The sequence below is a fragment of the Corapipo altera genome, unplaced genomic scaffold, assembly GCF_003945725.1.
Source record: "Corapipo altera isolate COAL_440 unplaced genomic scaffold, ASM394572v1 118, whole genome shotgun sequence".
NCBI lineage: Eukaryota > Metazoa > Chordata > Aves > Passeriformes > Pipridae > Corapipo > Corapipo altera.
In genome coordinates, this window is record NW_020884991.1 from 38,888 (window position 1) to 61,027 (window position 22,140).

Sequence of the window (22,140 nt, forward strand, 5' to 3'; positions counted from 1 at the left end):
AAACTTCATTCTCGGTGGAAGAGCTACCAATAAATTACTTTTTTTTCCCTTTATTTTTCCCTTTTTTAAATTAAAAAAACCCCAGCTCTTGTGTATCATGCAGAATGCAGGGCATGCAGGTTGTATTTCAAAGCAGGGTGCAGTAAACAGAACCATTCACATCCTGATTTACCACCTGAACTTGACCCACTGCTAATTCTTTCCACATTACATCTTGTTTTCTTTCTTAAATTGTATATTTAGGTTTAATTATACATGGTGACATAATAGTTCCCAGCTTGTAAAATTCAGGTCAGCCTAATGTCAGATGTATGAGGAGGTAAACAAGTCTGCCTACTGGCTAACAGTACCCCCAGGCTTAAAATTTGAAAGTGGCTGGTTAGAAAATGGCCAATGGGTCAGAAATAAAGTTTTTATTTGAACTGAAGATGGAAGCCAAAGGACTGAGTTTCAAGTAAAATGCTTTACAGCCCGTCACATAAACCTAGTTCTGACTGAAGGGATTACGATCTAAAACCAAATGCTGACACAAAAAGGGATTGTTTATGTGTTCTTCTTTGTGGCTAATACCTATTTCTGAGTAGTTTTATAAACATTTACTATATTGTTTTTATTTTTTATTGTGCAAATATGTTAATTTTCTGCTGTTGGGCAGAAAAAGTAGAAGGGCTGTAGGTATGTACTGCCTTTTCTTACAACCAGGCAAATTTCTGTTGGTTTATGACGTGTGTGTGGTTTCTGAGTGCGTAAGTGAAGATGTAGTTCATGAAGCAAGTTATTTTGCTTGAAGTGAGAAAGTGGCTTGCTGAAGATGACTCAGAAGAAAGTATCTCCCTGGCCAAAACTGGGTAATGGAAATGGTTGGAGAAAGGTTTTCACCCTCCTTTGTGGGAAATGGAGCTCCACACCATGTGAAGGTCATAGTTTCCTGTTGTTCAGTGGCATATGACCAGGGTGAGATTTCTTCTCTGGGACTATGGAGGAGGCACTTGCAAACGAATTTCAGTGCGTTCATCCTAGAAACTTTCCATTGTTTAGCTTATTGTTTCAGGGATGTCTTAAGATAATAATAGGGGAGAGGGAAATCACGTTTGAGTCTCTGCTTGGCAATAGAGCCCAGTAAGATGTTTGAGCTTGCCATCCCATAAATATTTTCCCAGATAACTGACTTACTGGTCAGCTTGAAGGAACAACGTGTCCTTTAGTTAGACATGTCATTCTCATTAGATGAATGGGCACAATTGGTGATCAAAGTCTGAAGGATGATGTACTACTGGAAGAGCTATGGAGAACCTGAATCAGTTTTTCTTGGTTGCAGTCATGTCAGGCCAGAAGCACTCTTCACAGCCAGGCCACTCTAAAACACTGTAGGATTTGATTAGCTGGAGACACTGAGGCAGCAGGAGGGCATCTAGAAACATCTCCTGGTTTTTTCTGGCAGCTTTGGATTATATTGCATCACCCCTTGGCTTGGAGTAGATCAAAGAATCTGTAGAATAATGGCTCGAAGGTTACACAGAGCCCTTGGGTATGTCACCTGCGATTGTCAGAGCCTTTAGGAAAACTCAAGAACCTGCTCTTGAGAAATGGGGGAAGAAAATCTCATGAAGTGTTCTTTCAGCTGAAGGGGATGGAAAGGGATGTCAGAGCCATGAAAGCTGGTGAGAGAGGCTAGAAGCAGCAGACTGGATATTTTTACAGACTTCAGATGATGAATGTCTTACAGTCCAATGATGGTGTTTGTGCCCCTCCCATATTAACAGTGTGATCTATGACTGCAATAACAAGGTAGCAGAAATATCTCTGGAAGACTTATTTGAAAGCTGCTTGCATGGTCCATTGCTGTCTATTATCTCTAAATGTCACCACTGGCTACCCATCTCCTGCATCACATGTGATATCACGTGGCATCTTTCTCATCTGGGAAGTCTGGAGGGCTAACTGTGGGCAGAGGAGATAGGTGATGTAGGTACACATCTAATCTGTTGCATGTGCACAGATGTGGGGTTAAAACACTGAGGAACATTTTCTCTTGGAAGGTGTTCAGGTAAAAGTAACTGATTTAATTGGGTCTCTGGTTGTACACTGTGCTTCTAATGACTGTAAGGTTGTATATATATATATTTAATTGCACCATATAGTTTATGGTATTTATGCAAGTTAAATTGAAAACTGTGAGCTGTGTAATGAGATTTAACAGATTCGGCTTTCTAGACCTAAGGCACTGGGACTGTGCTTTTGTACCTGGATTTCCAGTACAGTGAAAGAAGATGTAATAATAAAAATGGAAATGTTTTTGTCTTCTTTTTCATGGGTCTACACAGAGATGCTAAGAGGAATTTTAGAGTAGTTTCTCTTGATCTTTTAAAATAATTCTTTGTACAAAAGAACATATATTCAAGGTGTAGAACATATATTCTACATATATTCAAGGTGTAGAACATATATTCTACATATATTCAAATATATGTAGAACATATATTCAAAGTAGTTATTACTTGAGGGGGGAACCCACCACCTTGCTGTGGAATAAAAGCCCTTCTAAAGAGAATCAAAACTGACAGCTTGACTTGGAATAACCTTCCAGTCAATCTTACCATTAAACAAGCCTCAATGATCCTACCTCATGTAAGTACCAGGTATATCATGAGAGCCTAAAGTGGGAAGGAACCCAGCTGAGGACTGTGCTTTTCTGCAGCCTTCAACAGAGGGCCTAAAATCTCCACCATTTTGACAATTACCTATTTCTGTGGTACAGGAGAGTGAGAAGAGAGGGAAGGCTGTGTTCATGCCTAAACTACTTTGTGTAGTATCTAAAATCGTTATGGACCTAATAACAGGGTCTTTGCATGTTAACTTGCAGGAACTGCAACAGAAAAGAGAACATGTTGAGAAACAGGGAAACACTGAAGTAGCTAAACAGTGGAGAGTGGTCCATAAGCAAGGTCTACAAGCAACAGCAATACGTATTGATTTGATAGAGCTACATAGTTTCTGTGAACAAATTAAATTACACTGGTCTTGTAGCCTGCTTGAATTATCTGATGTTGAATGTAGAATTGTATCTGTGATCAGCTAGTGCTGTAAACTCTGTATTTGTGTATTGGTTCAGCAAGTATAAGAAGAGAGAGTTGAAATATGAAGTGTTGCAACACAGTAATTTTCTAAGCTAAAATGCATAAATAACACTAATGCCTCTTATTTGTCTTTCTTTTGTACAGCCAAGAAGGAGGAGAAATCAGAAGTTACGAGTGTTCATTGGTTTATGAATCTAAGGTGGAGAGGAGAACAGACAGTAAATTAACTGGACATGGTATGAAGCTACTTAAGATTAGCAGGCTGGAAGAGATAAATACACAATACAACAGAAACAGACTAGAAAAAACAGCCTTTTTTCAGAGTATGGAAAAAATGGAGATGACTAGAAGCTTTAAGGAAGAAAAATTCAGTGAACCACATCCTAGAACAGAAGATGAAAAGGTAACTAACTAACTGCATAATTAATTTCCTCTTCCTAAAGCACTACCTCTTTCTTTTTTCCAGCTAGTTAAGGAGTTTACTATGTGTATTTCCCAGTAGAATTGATTCTTTCATTATTGTCTGTGAAAATGTACTTTAGCTGTGAAAGACTGGTCAGCATCTTTTAATCTTTTGTATTCATAGAAGCAAGCACATCTATTGTTGTTCTGGGGTTTATTTACGGCTGGACTTAATATTCAGAAATTGTAAAAAAAGCTGTGTGGTTCTGCCACTCTTCAAAATCAGAAGTTAAACATGGATTTTGTTGAATTCATGTTTTGAAAGCATTTTTACTATCTAACAGCACTGGAGTTAGTGGGGACTGAATGAATCCCATGGAAAGAACAGATTTCCCAGAGGAACTAAAGTAACTTTGTCCTTTGCTCCCCATTAACTGGTGAACAGAGCATGGTTAACGCAGTGCACCATATGTGCAGGGATGAGTGTTGTCCAGTATAGCTCTGTGCTGCACCTGTGTCCAGTAAGAACAGTGCTGGGCATTGTGGTATGGGGTCTCTGGTAGGAAAATGACTCTGTGATTGGCCAAAATGTGTTTAGAAGTAGTAACACATTTTCTTGTATTATGCTTTTTTCTGTGCAAGAGTCTAGGGGAAACAGTATTTTTACTGATGCATCATTTAGACAAGAACTGAGAAAATCTGCTTGCAGTAGGACAATGAGTGATTAATTTTACACACCAGTTTGTGAAAAGACTTGAAAAATTTGTGCTGTGGCTGTTTGTATGCTGATTGTGCTGATATGATAAAGCAGTTTTTCAAGTATTCTGAATATTTTTGTATTCAGATGATAAGTAAATTCCATATGTTTTCGTTTGTATTATCAATTTGGGAAGTTGAATTTTTGATAATTCTTAATCTGTTGGATCACTTTTGTTCAAAATTATTCCAGTCTTTTCTTTATAGACATAGAAAATGATCTGTATATTAAAACAAACAAAGCATGTATCGTATAAGTAGGATGTGTTTATTTTAGAGAGTTTCATTTAGTGTTACAGTGAAAATGAGTACTAAAAAAAAAAAATAGAATTGGGCGGTCAGGGTTTGGAGAATGTCAATGATTCTTCTTAAAGAGAATTTTCTTCCATTGTGAAAATAACAAGTTGCACAAGTGAGACAGCAAAACCTGCAGTTTCTGTTATGTAGCTCTTCCCTTAAGTTTATTATCTTTAGGGTAAGAAAAAAGACTGAGAGCTGCTTTGCCTGTGTTAATGTATCTTAGCTTGATGATGAATTCAAGATAGTAACTGAGGTGGTGGGATTTTTCACCTCTTTGTGCTGCAGTCTCTTAACTCATTGCCTTGATGTTTGCTTCTTCAGTCTGATGGTTGGAACTGGCTATTTCTTAAGAGTGTTGTGAGAAAAAACAGGGAGAGTTTGGAGGTGCACTAGAGAAGAAAGGAATACATTTAGAAGATGAACAGCTGGTGGCTAGTTGCGAGCCGGAGAAATAGCTCTGTATTCCCATTTTAGCTTGTCGGTCTCCTGGGAGCAAGACTTCAAAGGTGAAAGGCAATCTAACTGAGCTCTGGTAATATACCTCACCAGAGTGAGGTTTACAAATACATAAACGTTAGTTATATTTGTCCTAAGCTTTTAAAATTTCACTTTCACACAGGTTGTTTTTTAAGGAATTTCTCAATGGGATAAAAAATTAGGCCTTAACTGTGGTGTTAATATCAATGAAAGGAAAACCAAAACCTTCCTTTGAAAGGTCTTACCTTGGTCTGCTGGTCTGATGAGCAGTTTTATCTTACTGACCAGGAGAGGAAGGAAAGAAGAATGTGCTGGCAGGAAATATCAGCTCTATGCATTTAAATGTGTATGTTTGAGGGCATATGTATGTAATTTCTATGGAACAAGTTGAAAGTAATGACAGAACATCTATTCATTTAAATGAGAGTGGATAGGAACCCTAGAAACGCAGAATATGCCAAGTTGGAAGGGATCCACAAGGATCATTGAGTCCAACTCTTTGCCCTGCACAGGACCAGCCCCAAGAGTCACACCATGTGCCTGAGAGCATTGTCCAAATGCTTCTTGAACTCTCTCAGCTTGACCACTTCCCTGGGGAGCCTGTTCCAGTGCTCAACCACCCTCTGGGTAAAGAACCTTTTTCTAATACCTAACCTAAACCTCCAAGAGACCATCTAGAGGAAAGTGGTCAAAGTGTGTACTTGCTGGAAGAAATAATTCTGGCTGAAACTAAATGATTATAACTAAAGAAGAAAACTATCCACTTCCTCAAAACAGCTATTTTTCTAGATACAATTAAAAAAATAAAGCAAACACAATTTTCATATTTTGGTACAGCATGTTTTTGTAAAAAAACTCCCAAAACTAATATAGTAATAATAGTGATAATGATAATAATAATAACTTTCAGAGCTATTAAAAGACTGATGGGAAAAGTAGACCCAGGAATTGTTGACCATCAATTATGAACAATTGGTGCTGTCGAGAAGTTGTGCCGCTGCATCCCTCTAGATGGCACCCTTTGCACAGCAGCTCTTTACGGACCATTTCCCCCTTGGACAGAATGACAACTCATGACAAAGCTGCTCCTGACCTATTTTACACGTGTTTTGTTTAGAACGCCCTCTTGTCCCCCATTTGTACTGTTGGCAGCACACGTCTTTGTGGCTTGCTACGTTCTGTCTTCAGGAATGAAGTTTTGCTTCAGGTTATATGTTAACAAGTGAGAGACATTTTGTTCTATAGGAACATTTTCATGTGTGAGAACCAGATTGAAGACAGAATAAAAATCCAGACCTATCCTTGACCCATTGCACTGAATAGACACATCAAGGTGTCTGAAGTTAGTGGTCCAAGGGAGGGGGTGGCACAGGGTAGGAAGAAGCAGATGTGAGAAGGTGAAACAATCCCTTCTGACAACAGCACCATATTATGCAAATGTAAATTGATTGTGAAGCAACCACACAATTTACCCAGCTGCATTTACCCAATGAGCTCCAAGCTGACCACCTAGACTGCTTTTGATGGCCCAACCAGAGCTGCACATCTGATGAGTTAGTCATCGAATATGCTATCTCTTCCTCTGGCTCTTACCTGGTTAATATTTAGGTTGAGAATGCAATTAGAGTTGTTTAATTTAGAACTGCTATCTGCAGAAAGTGGTCATGAAATTAGTATCCAACGTGGGTGAGTTAACAGGGGAAATAGGAGCTTAGGAGCTTCTTCAATTCTGAACATCACTAATGGAAAAGAATCAAGTTGCACGCTCGCGAATCATGAAGCCGGGATTTAAAAAGCCGTCACTGACCCTGAAGAGGATAATTTTAGAGCATGTTTTATGCAAATATATCCTTTTGATAATATTCTGAAACCATTTTAAGGACTAATTTCTAAATATTTAGTTCAACTAGAACTATTTGATGTATTCAGTATTTGATGTTCAGTTAAGCTAGGCCTGGGGATGGCTAATTGTCCTCTAATTCCTTGTCTCCAGGCAGAATGTGATCAGCCTTGTCTCGTTTGAGTGTTCTTTCACCCCCTTCACCACCACCACCATTTCTGTAGCAGTTACTTTCTCTGCAGCTTCTGTATTGGAAACGATTGTGCTGTGGTAACGTTACTTTTCCAAGTTCCTTTTTTCAGGGGAGGCCAACATCATGGCAGTATTTTGTACAGGAAAAAAAATTATTGCATAATTAAGCCAAAATAACTTTTTCCCCAACACTGTTCAAGATATTGATCTAAGTATATTGACAGAAACTTATTTCTTGTTTTACAATTTTAATCAAAAATTACTCTTTAAAAAAATCCTGCAAGGGGCTCAGTACATTTGTAGTACAACTTCTTAACTAATGAAGAAGAGATCAAAACCCTCGAGGCTTTCTTCAGCCTTGAAATTGAAGAACCATGGCTAAAGCTTGCCTTGGTATGGTCAGAAAAGTGGAAGTGGACTTCAGCCAAGTTTGGGCCTATTTTGTTTTACCAATTGCCTTTTTAGCTTGCTTGGAATGCTGTTATCAGATATCACTCTGTCAACCTCAGTCTACTGCAGCTTTACAGAGTGTACTTTTTGTGGTGCACTCTTCACCTCCCAACTTCACTGCACTCTGTTGTCATGCGGCAATGTGTGTGATTCCACGATTCCAGGCAGCTTTGTTTTAGCTAATGCTCCCCCTTCCCATGCTTGTGAAAACATTTGTCTGTCTTTCTCAGAAAGAAAGAGAAGAATATCAATGTTTCCCAGCTGAAAAAAACCTCCCCACAACTAAACTGACCCTCCCCAACATAACGACTACATAATAACTCAAAAGGTGGCTTGAGAGTGCTTTGAAGTCACAGAAGTCAGAAGTTGACTAAGGAAAGGAAAACAGTCAATTTTTCAATTTCTTTATTTTCTTTACTTTTCTTTAATTTCTTTACTTTTTTTTCCAAATTATGTAATTTTTGTAGCTTGATTTGTGAATTTTTTAGCACTCGAGAGTTCTGGTACTCATATTGTTTGCTTACCTCTGATCAGGTAAGTACCCAAGCAGAGGAGAAATGACTGCTTCATCTTCCACAATGACTCTTAGTACCCTATAATTATGGGCAGCTGTTGCATGGAAGATGTATAATCCTTACATATAAATACTCCTTATATAATGGTCCTTCAGAATCCATCCATCCATATATAAGGATATATCCTTATATCCTTAAGTATTAGAGAATAAACCACAACGTGCTTTGTTCCTCAGATTTTTATTTTTCCATCTCTAGAAGAAAAACAGCTTCCCTGGACTTACAATGGAGCTGGTAGAAGGATTTTTTATTAAAGTTGCTTACCACTTGCAGTTTTAAGACCTGTTTTCAGTTAAAAATTTCCCAGGTTTTGTCTGCTTAAATGAAAATTTTCCATGCAGAATTGTCGTCACACTGAATTGCTTCGGAAAATTCAACAGAAGCAGTCTTATGTGTTTCTGGAAATTTTAGGGGAAAGAAGATACCTTGATGATATTGAAAGTTTCACATCCATGTGGTTGAAATAATCGAGTACCTCCATCCTTTTGATGAAGGACTTGAAGGTTGGCAGGTGAGCAGATACTGGATATGAGATGAGGAGACAGCTAGGACCCCATTCTGCATGATGTTGGCTTGGGAGCCACATAGATAGACTGCAAGCATAGGAACAGAAGGGACTGCACACAGTAAAGCTATGGCATTTCAAACTGACCTTTCTATGCATGTGCACCATGACACATTTTAAGTTGTTGCCTTGAATTTTTTTTTCCATTTCTTGCCTATTAAAAGGGAAAAAAAAAAAAAAGACCAACGACCTGAAATGCTAACTGCAAATGGAACGCACTAACAGTTTGCTTTCGTTTGAGAAGTTCTGGAATGTCAGAGTAATTGCCTTTCGAGTCCATGCAACACGCATCTCGTGTAGATCCCTGCACCTGTTTCATGCTTGTCAGTAGTCCATCACTTCTTTTCCTTTTAGGTTCAGGGAATGCGTTGAAGTGTGAGATGGGATCTTGCTGCGTGTCTGAACCTTGTCTAGCTAGGTGGTACTTACAGAGCTGGGGAGGGTTTTGAGGGTATCTGCCAAATTACATCTGCTAGAGTGGGAGAACCAAGTTAATCAGATGATTAAAATTAAAGGGATGGATCTAATCCTGCAAAGAAATGCTGCCTGGATTGTAGATAATTTCTGCCTTTTGGCTTCATATCTCTGGCACACCTTGTGGACTGTGTTAAGCTGTGGAAGAAAGAAAGGGATCCCTGCATCTGGAAATGCACAGGTAGTAGATATACTTTTAATAAGTTAGATATATTTCACTGCTCGGTATCAATATTGTTTAACTGGATGAATGCTGCTTGTGTTCCAATGTACCCATGTATCTCTTTTTTCATGGAGCGGCATGTGTTTCTCTCTTTTACAAGAGTCTACCTGGCAGTCAATCCTAGGCAGATGATGTACTTTTCAGAAAGGTGCATCTTTCCCCTTGCTGTTGGAGGGCTTTGTCTTGCTATTAAAACTTGATGCATCCTCTAGTGACCTCTACTGGGTGCAGTAAAAGGGGCTGCCTCAAGGTTACCCTTTTAGGCTGTGGTGGGAGCAAGATTGCCAGCCCTTCTTGCCGTGGGTCTCAGAGATCCCTAGTAAGGCGCACAACCCTCGTTTTCCTGTCGTTGTCAAGTGACCGTAGCATTATATCCCCTGAGAAGTAACATCACTAGTTATTATATCACTAGATGTTGCAAAGATAGTATCCACATTTGCTGTGATTTCCCAGAAAGTAATACAGTGATGACCCATCATGATGTAGCTCAAGACCTTTCAGAAGAATTCTTAACAGGAAACATGACTTAAACAAAAGAAATATATGAGTTTAGAAAGGCAAAATCACTTGTTCTAAAGTAGCTCCAGGGATGTAGATTGCCAGAATGTTTAGGATTTTAGTTTGTCACAAGTGATATTTTTCTTTCTTTCTGTGAAGAAACCCACCTGTCAAAATCTCTGTTTTCATGTCAAAGGTTTGAGATCTGAAAAGTCTGCAACCTCACACTTATATTCTTCTAGTACTGTTAGCCAAAAGAGCTATGAACTAGTGTGAGAATATGTAACAGAATTTAACAGAATTTTTCACACATAATGTGAGGAGTGCATAAGTCAGTGATAAGTAGAATAACTGAAATATGTTACACATATCAGCAGTCAAGATTAATAAGATTCACAAAGAAATCACCCGGCATATAGAAAAAAAAATCACATCTGTGATTGGTAGTTTGCGTTTTGTCTCTGATGCAGTCTGAAACTTCCTGCACTCACACATGAGCTTGAAAAAAGATCCACTCTTTTGCTTATGCCTAGTTCATTAAGATTTTGCATTTTATTTTGAATAAATTGTAATTTGAAATGAAGAAGAAGTTCATTTCATTCCGCTATCCTATTTGTATTGCACTTCTACTGTTTTACTACTGTCAATTTATTTTCCAGTTTTTAAGACCTAAGGCCAATGTAATAAATGATATTTGTTAGCAAGAGAACTATATACATTGCATTGTGAAGAAAGCAGATTTTAAAATGCCCTGTATTAAGACCACCAGAGATTGTTTTCTAGGCGTTATCAGCACTAAAATATTTTTCCTGAATTTTGCATAAGTCAGTGGTTGTCAGAGCTCTTTGCTAGTTTTGTTGCATGTCATAAACCCACTTTTGAAATTCAGAGTGGTAATATCTGTCAGACTTTTTTTTTTTTTAATTGGTTTGCCTATGTTACATTTGTTCTTTTGAGTTAAAAGGTCTTTCATAAAGTGCAAGTTTCCTAGGCTGTCTCCTAAGTCCTCATACATAGAAAGGTGGCATGACTCACAAGTATTCCAAGGGCAGGGCAAGTGTCCTTACCAGGGACTGGCAGTAGGGTTGTGCTCATGCAGGGACTCCTGGGTAATCTGAATCCTTAGCTTTGGGAGGAAATGAGCCAACAGCAGCCTGCAACCAAGATTGTTGTGTCATCTTAGGACCCCACGGCATGTCCATTCCAGACTCATCCTTCCCCTTCCCTTTCTAGAGAAACGTTGTTGTCAACTGCAAGTAAACAGTTCCTAGAGCTGCCTTGTTCCTCTGCATGCAGATATGTGTCCTGTGGCTCTCAGACCTGTGAAGATTTGGACTACTATGATGAGAAAGGCTAGGCTGGTGTTCTCTGCCAGAGATCATATTTGAGAGTGGTACTTCCTTGAACTCCCAATGTGAGGAAAAAAGGGGCTGGGATCAAAAGAACTCTGTGGGTCTTGCTCATTTTTCCGTGGTTCAGATGAAAATGAGAGTTTGGCTTCCTAAGGGAGCATGAGGGAATAGTGCTACCCTTTGGTCATGATGCTCATTCCTCAAAGGACTGTTTATTGAGAAAGAAGCATTAGAACTATAACAAGTAAGAAGCAGTAAATCCATTTTGTTTCTGTATGCGATACTGCAGCAGAATACTACTGCCAGTGGAGGTAACTGTACCTTTGGTAAGCGTGTATTTGTTCAGTGGTTTGTGAAGAGCCTTTGGTAATAATTACGTGTGTTATTATGAGCAAGCAGAGACCCTGACTGGGATTGTGTGAGGCATAGTACAGGTTGGATCCACTCCACAGAATTCATTGTCTGTACATCTGGGTGAGGGAGAAGTGAAATGGGAAAAAGGTACAGAGGTGGCTGAAGATTATGCTCAGGTCATGCTCTCAGTCAGTGACATCTGTGCAGAGACATCTGCAATATGGAAATGAAATTGCTGACTCTCTGTCTAGTCCCCTCTTTACATAGCTATATGCTGAGGTCTGAGGGGAGGCATGCCTCTGAACCCTCAGCCTGCTGGATCCCAGCCATTTCATGAATGCTGATTACTTTGCAAAGTCCTGCACACCATTTGGTTCAGGATCAAAAATTTCAAGCATTTGTAGTATCTTCTAGTTGTCTTCTTTATTTTTCTGGTGTTCCTTTACATGCAATTCACTCCTTCCTCACACAATTAATTCTTGGTTTTTATTTAGTTCCTATGAATACTGTGGGGAGAGGTTTATCATAACTTTTGGAATATGTGACTGCTAAAACATATGAAAATCAAATGAGTTTCAATACAGCAAAGGCATATGTATTTATTTCTGTGTAAAAGATGTTGCATCTTATCTGTCTTCTCTTGAAAGCTCCTTTTTGACCTTAGGTGCACGGCTTTGCAAAGAATTCTTTTGGCCCTGATCATTCAGAAGTGTCTTGTTACAGATTACCTATCCAACCAGTTTGTAACATACACGGAGGTCCAGGGAGAGACACTCAGACAGTCCCTGTGACCTTTCTTTTCTGGCGCCCTTGTGCAATGTCTAGTGAACACATTTAGCAGAAGTCACGGTGCAGTAAAAGTGACTTTCCAGTGCTGAGTGTGGCATGAGGATCCCAAACAAGGGCCCTTGCATGGGAGTGGTCACATTTCTAACACCTTGAATGGAAACTCAACATGTAATGAACATTTTGAGGAGTTGAGAATCTTCATTTTCCCCCTTATATGGACAACCCAATGTAATTCCTGGAGTTTGGTCCTTATGTGTTTGCTGAAAATGGTTTATTTTTCCGTCTTGAGTTAAACAAATTGCTTAATTGCTTATATTGAAAACATAAATTAGGCATGCATTGTAACATATGTAAGGAAGAATTTTTTTTAAGTGCTATGTAGTCAAGTGCTTTTAAGTGCTTATTTGACATTTACAAAAGAAATTCCTGGGAGAAATTAAAATGGGGCTCTATAATATGACTTTATGCTAAAGAAAGTACATGGGATGTTGTTATAATATACGTAAATTAATTTGTTATTGATATTAAAAACGGAAGAAAGTATTTTTCAATAGTTCCCTATTTTCAAGGCTAACCAAGCAGGCATACTGGTACACAAGATCTCCCTAACACCATGCCTGGACTAAACGGTGATGGAGCAGATATGTGGGCAGACAGGTTTAATTTCAGTTAGGACCCAATCTAGTTATGAGTCTGTCTAGTTTATCTTATATCTCGAATAGTGACTGTAGTTGGTGACTATAGAGAAAATCACAGCCTTTTAACTTAACTATTGGCAGGGAGACAACAAGGTGTGGGATGATTTTCTCTTGACCTTTGATGCTGCCATAGACATTAATATCATTGCATTTTAAAGGACATGTTCACTAAAGGAATTGTTGCTTTTATCGAACCAAACAGTTTTCTGAAACTTGTTTGGTAGTTCCAAATCTGGAGAAGTTGCCTGAAGCAACATGGACCTGCATGTTTTAGACCATAACAGAGGCGTCCTACATTCTCCTGTCTATACCTACGCTGTGTATTTCTTCCAACTTGTATCTTAACAGGGCTTTATTACGGTTTCATAAGAAACCTATTCTATAAGAATAGAAATGTACAGTATCGAAATGTGTCTTGATGGTGAGGACATCTAAAAAGTTGGAGGTCTAAACCTAACTCCTTAGAGCATCACTAAAATGGAAGAATGAGCAAAATTTAGAAGTCTAGGACAAAAAAATCAGACGAACTTACTAAAACTATTAATTTGTGTTTTTGTTTTAGTCACTTCTAATCCTTTAAGCTGTCCTTCTTTCAAGACATTCTAGTTGCTAAACAGCATCTTTCCACTGCTTACATCCAAGATCTGTACCTTTAATCTCCCTTGTGTGTGTGCGCTTCATTTTTAGTTATAGAATAATTCACTGTCTGTTAAAATAGAGACACAGGCAAAGGCAGGAATTTATCCAAAAACTTAAATTGGGCCTGTTTTTGAAAGAATTTTTTCTTCCTTATGCTGATTCCACATGCAACTACTGCCTCTCCTGTCATGGTTAGTTACTGGGCTTCTTAAACACAGTATTTACAGCACTTTCCTTGCTATAAGGATAACAACTTGTACACTTAATGCTGCATAAAAATTGCACTAAAAATGGTTTGTCAGGCAGCCGCTCCAGAGAACAGGCATGCAAATCTTTGGCTAGGAATTCTGCCAGCAGTTGCCAATGGAGTGATTCAAAATGTTTGTGAGGGCTAGCATGGGACTTCTAAAGAAACCTTGTGGGATGCCTCTGCACTAATCCTGGCTCACACTATGCCTTACAAGGTCACCCTGCTTCATTAGCAGTAGTTTCATGCATGGTTAGATATTTCAGGAGGCCAGCTCAGGATGAGAATTTGCTCCTTATATCCTCAGACAATATGAAGTTTAAATGCATCAGAGATTATTTATGTACATTCTGACAGTTGTCACATCAGAGACATTACTGTCTAAGTAGATAGACCATTAGGAAACTGAGTGGAGAAGCAGAAGCTTACAGGGATGGAAATAAGTATCCAAGATCACCCAGCAGATCTGTGACAGAAGCAGGGCTGTAAGTCAGACTTTCTGACTTCCAGGTCAGGGCCTGAGTTATGCTGCTACTGCAGCAGGACCCCCTTGCAATGAAAGAAATGTCTTCCTTATCACACCTGTTTCTTTTATCTGGGATTGTATTCTCTGACACATGTTGTATGAAAGCCTTCACGTTATTAGCTAGCATTTGCCAAGTATGTGGGAGATATTTTTCCCCCCCACAAATTCTTCAGTCTTCTCCATTTCACTGTGGTAGAGAATATTGGCTTCTTAGCTATCTCTGGGTTCCAAAATCAGTGGAATGCATAATTGAAAGAATATGGATTGGCAATAACAATTTAAGCTCTATTTCCAGATCTACCGATTCTCCTATAGTTCCCAGGATCTCCTCCATCTGGAATCGTACTCTTAATGTATGCAGTGTCTGGAACTATGAATGGTTTTCCAAAATGTTCAGCAGACACCAAAGTAAAAACTAGACTCTTAAATATCCCCCTGTCATTATCTTTCAATGACATTTGGCTTTAGAAACTGCATTTTGTGATTTACTTTGAAAATCTTAATAATTTATAAAGACCTATCAATACAAGGAAAGTCAAGAAGAGAGATGCTTCTCTGTAGTGAGTTTTATCAGCATGAATTTGGAATGAGAATTAATTTGTCAAACGAAACACCGATGTTTATGCCAAATAAACATTTTCTAGGAAAAAACACCAACAAAACATTGCTTTTGAGCACCTGTTTATCCATTGTTCAATATCTGTCCTGGGTTTTTTTCTCAGCTTATGAAGGTATACTTTCTTTGGTCTTTGTGATACTCCACTGTAGCTCAAAAGATTCATTCAGTATTAGAAAGAAGTAGATGAAACTAAAGCCTAGCTTTCTGAACTGTGTAAGACATTTAAAGTACTGCTCTCTGTTAGTCAATTATAATTGCAGGCAAGCAAGTACTGTTTGTTCCAGTGGAAAGATGGGATTTCTTACCTTCCAGTAAGCTAAAATGACATGCTAAAGGATATGGCTAGAGATGCTTCACGATGTGGGTGGTCTCAGATTACACATTAAATACAGTGAGTCTATTCACATGCTTGAAATTAAGCACGTGCTGAAACGCTTTGTTAAATCAGGACTGTTGGGTATTATTTATTTATTTACATTAAGGTTGTCTGAGCATACATCCAGTAAAAAGACAATTACTCTTTCAAGGCACTCATATTCTATGTGTAAATAAAAATGAAAGGAGAATGACACAACAGAACAATGATATTACTGTTCAGTGAACTTGTCTTTTTAGCTAGCTTTGCTTAACAAGTATAATGCTTTAATCACATCTGAAGATTTTTTCAAGCTTCATTCTACAAGGTTTGATCTTAGGATTTTGCTGTACCATGGACTGTGTGATGAGCCTTCTGCTGCTGACTCCTTGAAATAGGTTAAAGTGCATAAGAATAAAGGGAAAACTAAAAGATAAATAGGAGGAATGAAGAAAAGCTGGTCCCTCTTTAATTTATTTTCAGTTTTTCAGACACCCAGATTAGTTGTCTTTTACAGAAGTTCTCCATTTAGATCAAACTAGGCCAAACTCCTTTGGAGTTATTCTGGTTGTCAACAGCCAAGAATTGATCTGTTGTGTTTCACTGAGCAGAAAATACAGAAACCTGCACTGGGATGATTCCCCTTCTATATCAAAATGCTGCCCAGTTGCCACTGATTTGTTGTCAGAATTGTGGTCAAATGGGAGTTTCAGATGTGTCTTTGAAATGTTAATTCTTTGGTTTATGAAGCTACATATTTATTTTTTTTTTTAAATACATCTGGAATTAGCTGATCTCATTTATCTTTATTCTTTTCCAGTGCTTTCAAATTTACTTCCCCTGAAAGTGGCCCAGCATCTCTGTTTTGTGGGCATCTTCTGTTCCTTCTGATATTCATATCAGTAGGACTCCTACAGTATGGGAGACAGGAACTTAGACTAACATCTCTTCACTGTCTGAGCATCAGTTTAAAATCTATAATGTATATAGTATGTATGCACTGCTATCTGATTGAATGGGGTGGGCTAGAAATTGTTTGATTGTTCCCAATAATGATTATCTGAATGCAATGAAAAGAAAGAAGAAAATTGCATTCAGATGAGCAGTGATCTATGGTTTACATAGGATTCAAAGCTTCAAACCTAGTAGGCTTCAGTTTTTATTAGGAACTGTTGTAAAACTTTCGTCTTTTTTTCTAGAGATCCTGATGCCGATAATCCTACCTTTGTTTTCTAAAAAACCCCATGTGAATTTCATGAACTGAATAGTAGGTCTCCCTTTGTGTCCCCATCACCTTACCTGTTGTTAGCTTGCTGGTGTCCAGGAGAGTCTGCAAGAGCAGCAAGAGAGGCAGGCAAATCCAGTCTCGTGTATTCACAGGCATATGTTTAAACTCTCAGTAGTCTGCCAATTGCTCTGCTTGGAATTAGTTGAAACAAGAGTAAGTCTGTCTCCAGCAAAGAGAAGCCCTCCCCAGCTAGCTAGAGGTGTTTTTCAAACAAGTGATATTTCAGCTCTGTCTCACCTTAGATCCTGGATCCTAGATAACATGTGTTCAATGTTTTTATTTTCTTTTGAGAGACTGATAAAGAGCAACTACAGTTTACAGTGACCTCCAGTGGTGAAAAACCTCTTTTGGAAGAAGGATGGAGCTAATACCCCAGTTTTGTCTGAAAGTCGTCCCTCAGAGGGTTTAGATGATGCAGGCTTCAGTCCTATAAAGCATATTACATTCAGATTGATTTATAATGTTTTTTTGCTGGTTTCTATTGTTGCTTTTTTAGAAAAATAAATCTTGGATTTTTTGATTTTTCTTCTTTTTGCTCTTTCTCCTCTCAGAATCTTCTTGCTTTTTGGATTGACAATAGTTGCACATAGTCATACTAGAGCTGTATTGTATATGCACTGTATGAGGCTTTGCTTGAGTAGGTGTCTCCTGGTGTAATGGCATGAGATCAGTTCTGCTCTTCCTCCCCTCAGAAATCTTATTTTTTATAGTCTCCTCGATGCTCATAATTTCTTTTAAGCTTTTCTCACATCTGCCTTTCTGGCTTTCCCACATATTTACATAGTCTCTTGTATGTTGTTCATTGAGAAATCTTTCCATTTCACTTCAGCCAGTTTCTTCAGTGTTCTTTGTTGAGAGTTGATTCTGCAATGGTTTAGCCATCTGGCTAGCCTAGACCCCACAAATAGAGTATATTTTTGGAATTGGTGGTGCTGGAATATGATTTTAGGGATGGAGGGAAGACATTTCCATGTTCTACAAGGCAGAATATACCTTTATGCTTTAGAGTGCTTCATAGCAATTTTAATGGAAGAATACTTGTCTTTGCCTACACTGACTTCTGTATTAGGGACAGCACCAAATAGCCTGCATTCTTTACTTCCATTTGTTAGCATTAATGACCTTTCCCTATAGAAAAGAGAGATCTATCTTCAGGGATGAAAATAGAGCTGGTTTCTACAAAGAACCGTCAAGATGTCAGGTTGTTTGTGGTTTTACAGGAGTGGGGAGGAAATTTTTGGGGGTTAATACGAAACAGGAATCACTTGCCTTTCCCAGATGATTTTCATTTTTTTACACTTCATATACCAAGTGCATGTGCTCTGTGGTAGACATGCAAGGGATCAGAAATCACCAGACTTAGGACAGCTGCTGTGAATGTAAATTAACATATGCGTGACTTGAGTGGACATATTCTGAGTTGCCAGCAGGGTTATAATGGGAGTTGCCTTTTCCTGGGAATATCTGGATAAACAGAAAAAAGCCAAACAGGTGTGAAGATAAGATTTCAGAATTTGCAAACAAAGTCTTGTTTGCTGACTTTCTGAATCAGATTTTGCTGCTTATAATGGATCCTTAATTCTCATGGATTTTCTTCAGGATGGTATTGAGAGATTGTTGCAGTTGACAAAGTGTTGTCTTTCTTGGGACAGGTTAAAATTTGGAAAACAAACTAAACAGCTAAACAACACAGCAGAGCAGCCTACTGAATTCTACTACAATTTATTTTTTTTCTGGCTTTTCTGTAAGTCCTTCCCAAACAGATCGGTTGACTGCTGTTGTGTTTCCTTTAGAAAGGTTTTCTGTACCTTTGCCACAATCACAGTGACTGAAAGATCCTGTTGTCATTGTAAAAGAAAAGGGAGTGTTGCCCTTGACCACATTTCTACATCCCTTCCTCTGGGCTGCAAGGGGGCAACTATGCTTGTAAATGAGAATATTCAGATCCTAAGAGAGAGGGAACTTAGGTGCCGTGCTGGAAAGAGCCAGTTAGTTTCCTGGGAATCTCTGTGTAGCCTGATCCTTGTGAACTCTGTAAATGCCTGAAAATTGAATGCATATTTCTAATAGCTGTGGAGTAAACATGGATAAGAATAGCCCATTCATCTGATTTTCCAGGCTGACAAAACAGCAAGGCTCATATTTGAGTTGAGGTGAAGAACTGGTGACAGACATAACCATGGATGGTTCTGCAGTGACAGGCACGTGCTGCTCACCCTGTAAGGTTTTGCTCGTAATCTCAGGGCAGTTGAATGCAGACACCAGGTTTCTTGCCTCTCTGAGAGACTGTGGACCTCTGAAGAGATGCTGATGGTGTCAGAGCAGCTTGAAAAGTTAGAAGACTGTAGTTGCCACCAGCACAGCAGGTGTTGTAGCGACAAAGGTTGAGACCTATGACGCAAAATGTAATGGTGCAAGGCTGTAGCTGGCTCTGCTCTTCTGGCTTATAAAACATTTATATCAAGGCTAACCGGGAACTGGAGTACCTGCAGATAGTGATGAGTTTTGTGGGCTGATAAGACTTCTAATCATGGCATTCAGTGTTATGAATGTTAACTATAAGGAGTCCACGTCTTCCCAATTGTTTCTGCTCCTTAAATGGCTCCAGGCATATTCCTTTATCCCTGCTAATAATAGATGGGATTTACAGATGGCTCATATATCAAGGACTTAATACCAAGTACTATCAAAATGTGTCATAGTTTCAAACCATCATTTTGGATGTTCTCCGTGAACCTACTTGTGCCAGTAACTTCCTGAGGACAATGGTGGTTCCTTTTTTGGTTCAGCAGTGGTAGGCTTGTTGACAATGAGCTGTTTTCTGGGGGATACTTGAGAATCACAAGATAATTTTTAGGAACTAATGCAAACTAGTTAGAATACATAATTATAAACTGCCCATCCTATCCTAAAATCTACAGATTTGTGACTTTGTGTATTAACATAAGAAAAAAAAGTTAAAGCTGCTTGCATCCACCAACCTTATTTCCCAGTTCAAGATGAAGCAGGGTAGAAACAAAATTTATGCCTCCAGATGATCCTTGTCTAGATAAGGAGTGAATGATATCACTGTACAAAGAACTTCTGATGCCTTCCTTAGAGACTTGGATGAAGGAAAGATAGGATGCAAGCCACTGAAATGTTTTGCAGTTCAAATGCATTTGCAGGGTTTCATGTTTCAAATGCTAATTACATCTACCCATAGTTTGGGGAGGCAAGGTGGGGAGAGAGCGAAGAGGGAATAGATGAATTTATTTTTAATTTATTTTTCAATTTATTTTTCTTTCATTCTACCTGTCTTTCTCCTTTGTACTTTGTCTCAGATTTTTTGTGTTAAGTATTTAAAAAAAGACCTAAATTTTTAAAGCAATTGTACTCAAATAGTCTGTCCTAAGCTTGAGCGGACTAATTTACAGTGCTGTGAGGGGTACTGTGGCATTAATGAAGCATCTGAAACCTTTTACTTTGCAATCAGATTTAACTCTGTCTATGAAATTTCTAATGAGCTTTGAAACTCTGAGAAACAAATTGCATTGGTTATTCATATTAAAGCACACCTCTAAGTATCTATTTGGGACACGTAAATTATTTTACCCCACAGTGGAATAAGGTATTCAAGGTTCATGTAAATTTTTTGATGTGTGTAATGCTCCATCAGTGCCCCTGTCCAGTGAATGTTTTCCTTGATTTGGATTAGTCTGTTCAAGTGGGTGAATGCATGTTAGTGCTCTGAAATGGGGTGAATTTATAGCCTACCAGAATCTCCCTACTTAATCTTCACATATTCAGTATTAGCACATGGATTAAGTAATTGATTCTTCTTTGAATGTTTCTTCATATTTTGAGAGCCTAAGAGATGCTGTGCATGGAGTTAGGGAGAGGCAGGGACTGTGCTGCCGATGGGCGTTCTGTCACATTTAAACACCCAGGTAACAAGATTCAACAGCTTTGCACAAAATGCTTCAGAACAATGACAGGATTACAGTGATAATGTCTTTGAGAGGAGCTGACTGGTCCTTGATATTCAAGTTAGACCGTTTGAAAGAATCATGCCTCTTTGCAGCAAATAAGTACTGACTGACCTTAGTTCCGTGATACCTTCCCTTGATCTCAAAAAGCTGAACCTGAAACAAGATACAAATGAGAGAAAATATTTAAATTTTTTTTTACTATTAAAAAAAATTCCTAGGTTTTTTTTCTTCCTGTTTTCTTTCTTTTCTTCCTCTTCTACTACAGTTACCAGTTTTGGCTAAGTCTTAAGGCACTGGGCATACTGATAGTATGTTCAAGTGTTCAAGAGGAGCAGAGAGCAATGGGAGGTCCTTGAGATTCAAACTGGACCTTTTCAAGAAATCATGCCTCTTCAGCTCCCTTCAGGAGCATTGCTATGCAAGTTTGGGATGTTCCCTTGTCATTACATGCATTTAGGAAATATTCCTTAAAAAAACATATACTTATTTATATACCAAACAGCAAGTCAAAGGCATGACTAGCAGCATCTGAAAAGATTAACTGCACACACAGAACTGCAGGTACTGCCTGCCTAGCAACACACCTATATCACCAAATCAATTTTTGGCAAGGAAACACTGCATTCCCCTAAGAAAACAATAATTTAACCATCTTTGCCTTTGCTGTAATACTCCTTGACATCCAGTGGTGAAGCTACAGTGACACAGGGAGAGAAAATGTCTGCTCTCTGCTCTGCCACACATGACATTTCATTCCTTGCGGTTACAATCCTGATCCATGACACTTGATTCTGTATGGTGGCAATGCAGACATCTGTTCCTTCGTGCTTGATCTCTGACACTGGATCTTTATTAGGAAAATTGCTGGTACCTGATCTGCCTGATTACAGCTACTTGATATATGGTGATGTTCCTCATTGTGAAATGTTTACCACTGAAAGTAAATTTGAAACAGCTAGTACAGCAGAACCAAAGAATTGAAGGATTTGGCTGTTCTATGTGGATACTGTGAAACTTGATGTTAAGAAACCATATCTTCTAAGGAAAATGTCAGGAAGTAGTGGTGTAGGGGTGAAAGGAGAAAAGAGAGAAGAAAAAGTAAAAAAATCAGCGCAGATCCCAACAATTATACCTGTTGTCAGAGCTTCATGCTCTGCCTTGACTCTGTATGCTGTGTTCAACACAGACTAGCATTTAAAACCAAAATCAGCTACCTTCAGCTTCATGTAAACCCATGTTTTTATGTCAAATTTAGTTGATCTTATTTCACAATAAGTTTGTTTCAGTTTGGTCAGTAGGTTTCCAGAAGATAAAAACACTTTTGACTAAACAAGCAGGTTGAAACCAGTTGCAAAGAAATTTATAATCTGGCTTGTTTCATAAGGTTTTCAGTTTCATTGTAATAATTTTGTGCCCTAGAAGAGAGGGCTGCAAAAGAAAAACTGCACTGAAATGAAAAATAGATGTACTTCA

The 22,140-nt window shown here is 38.6% G+C and overlaps 1 protein-coding gene across 2 annotated transcripts in view; it reads left to right on the top strand.

The window, feature by feature from the left end:
• MYLK4 (myosin light chain kinase family member 4) overlaps nt 1-22,140 on the top strand; it is a 74,584-nt gene that overhangs the window by 10,056 nt on the left and 42,388 nt on the right. Inside the window, exon 2 of one of the 2 annotated variants that reach the window (XM_027666295.1) lies at nt 3,222-3,480. In XM_027666295.1, the coding sequence (XP_027522096.1) occupies nt 3,222-3,480 (259 nt within the window). Of the gene's footprint in view, nt 1-3,221; nt 3,481-9,019; nt 9,290-22,140 lie in introns of those variants that run through there. The other variant, XM_027666296.1, reaches the window with a different exon arrangement.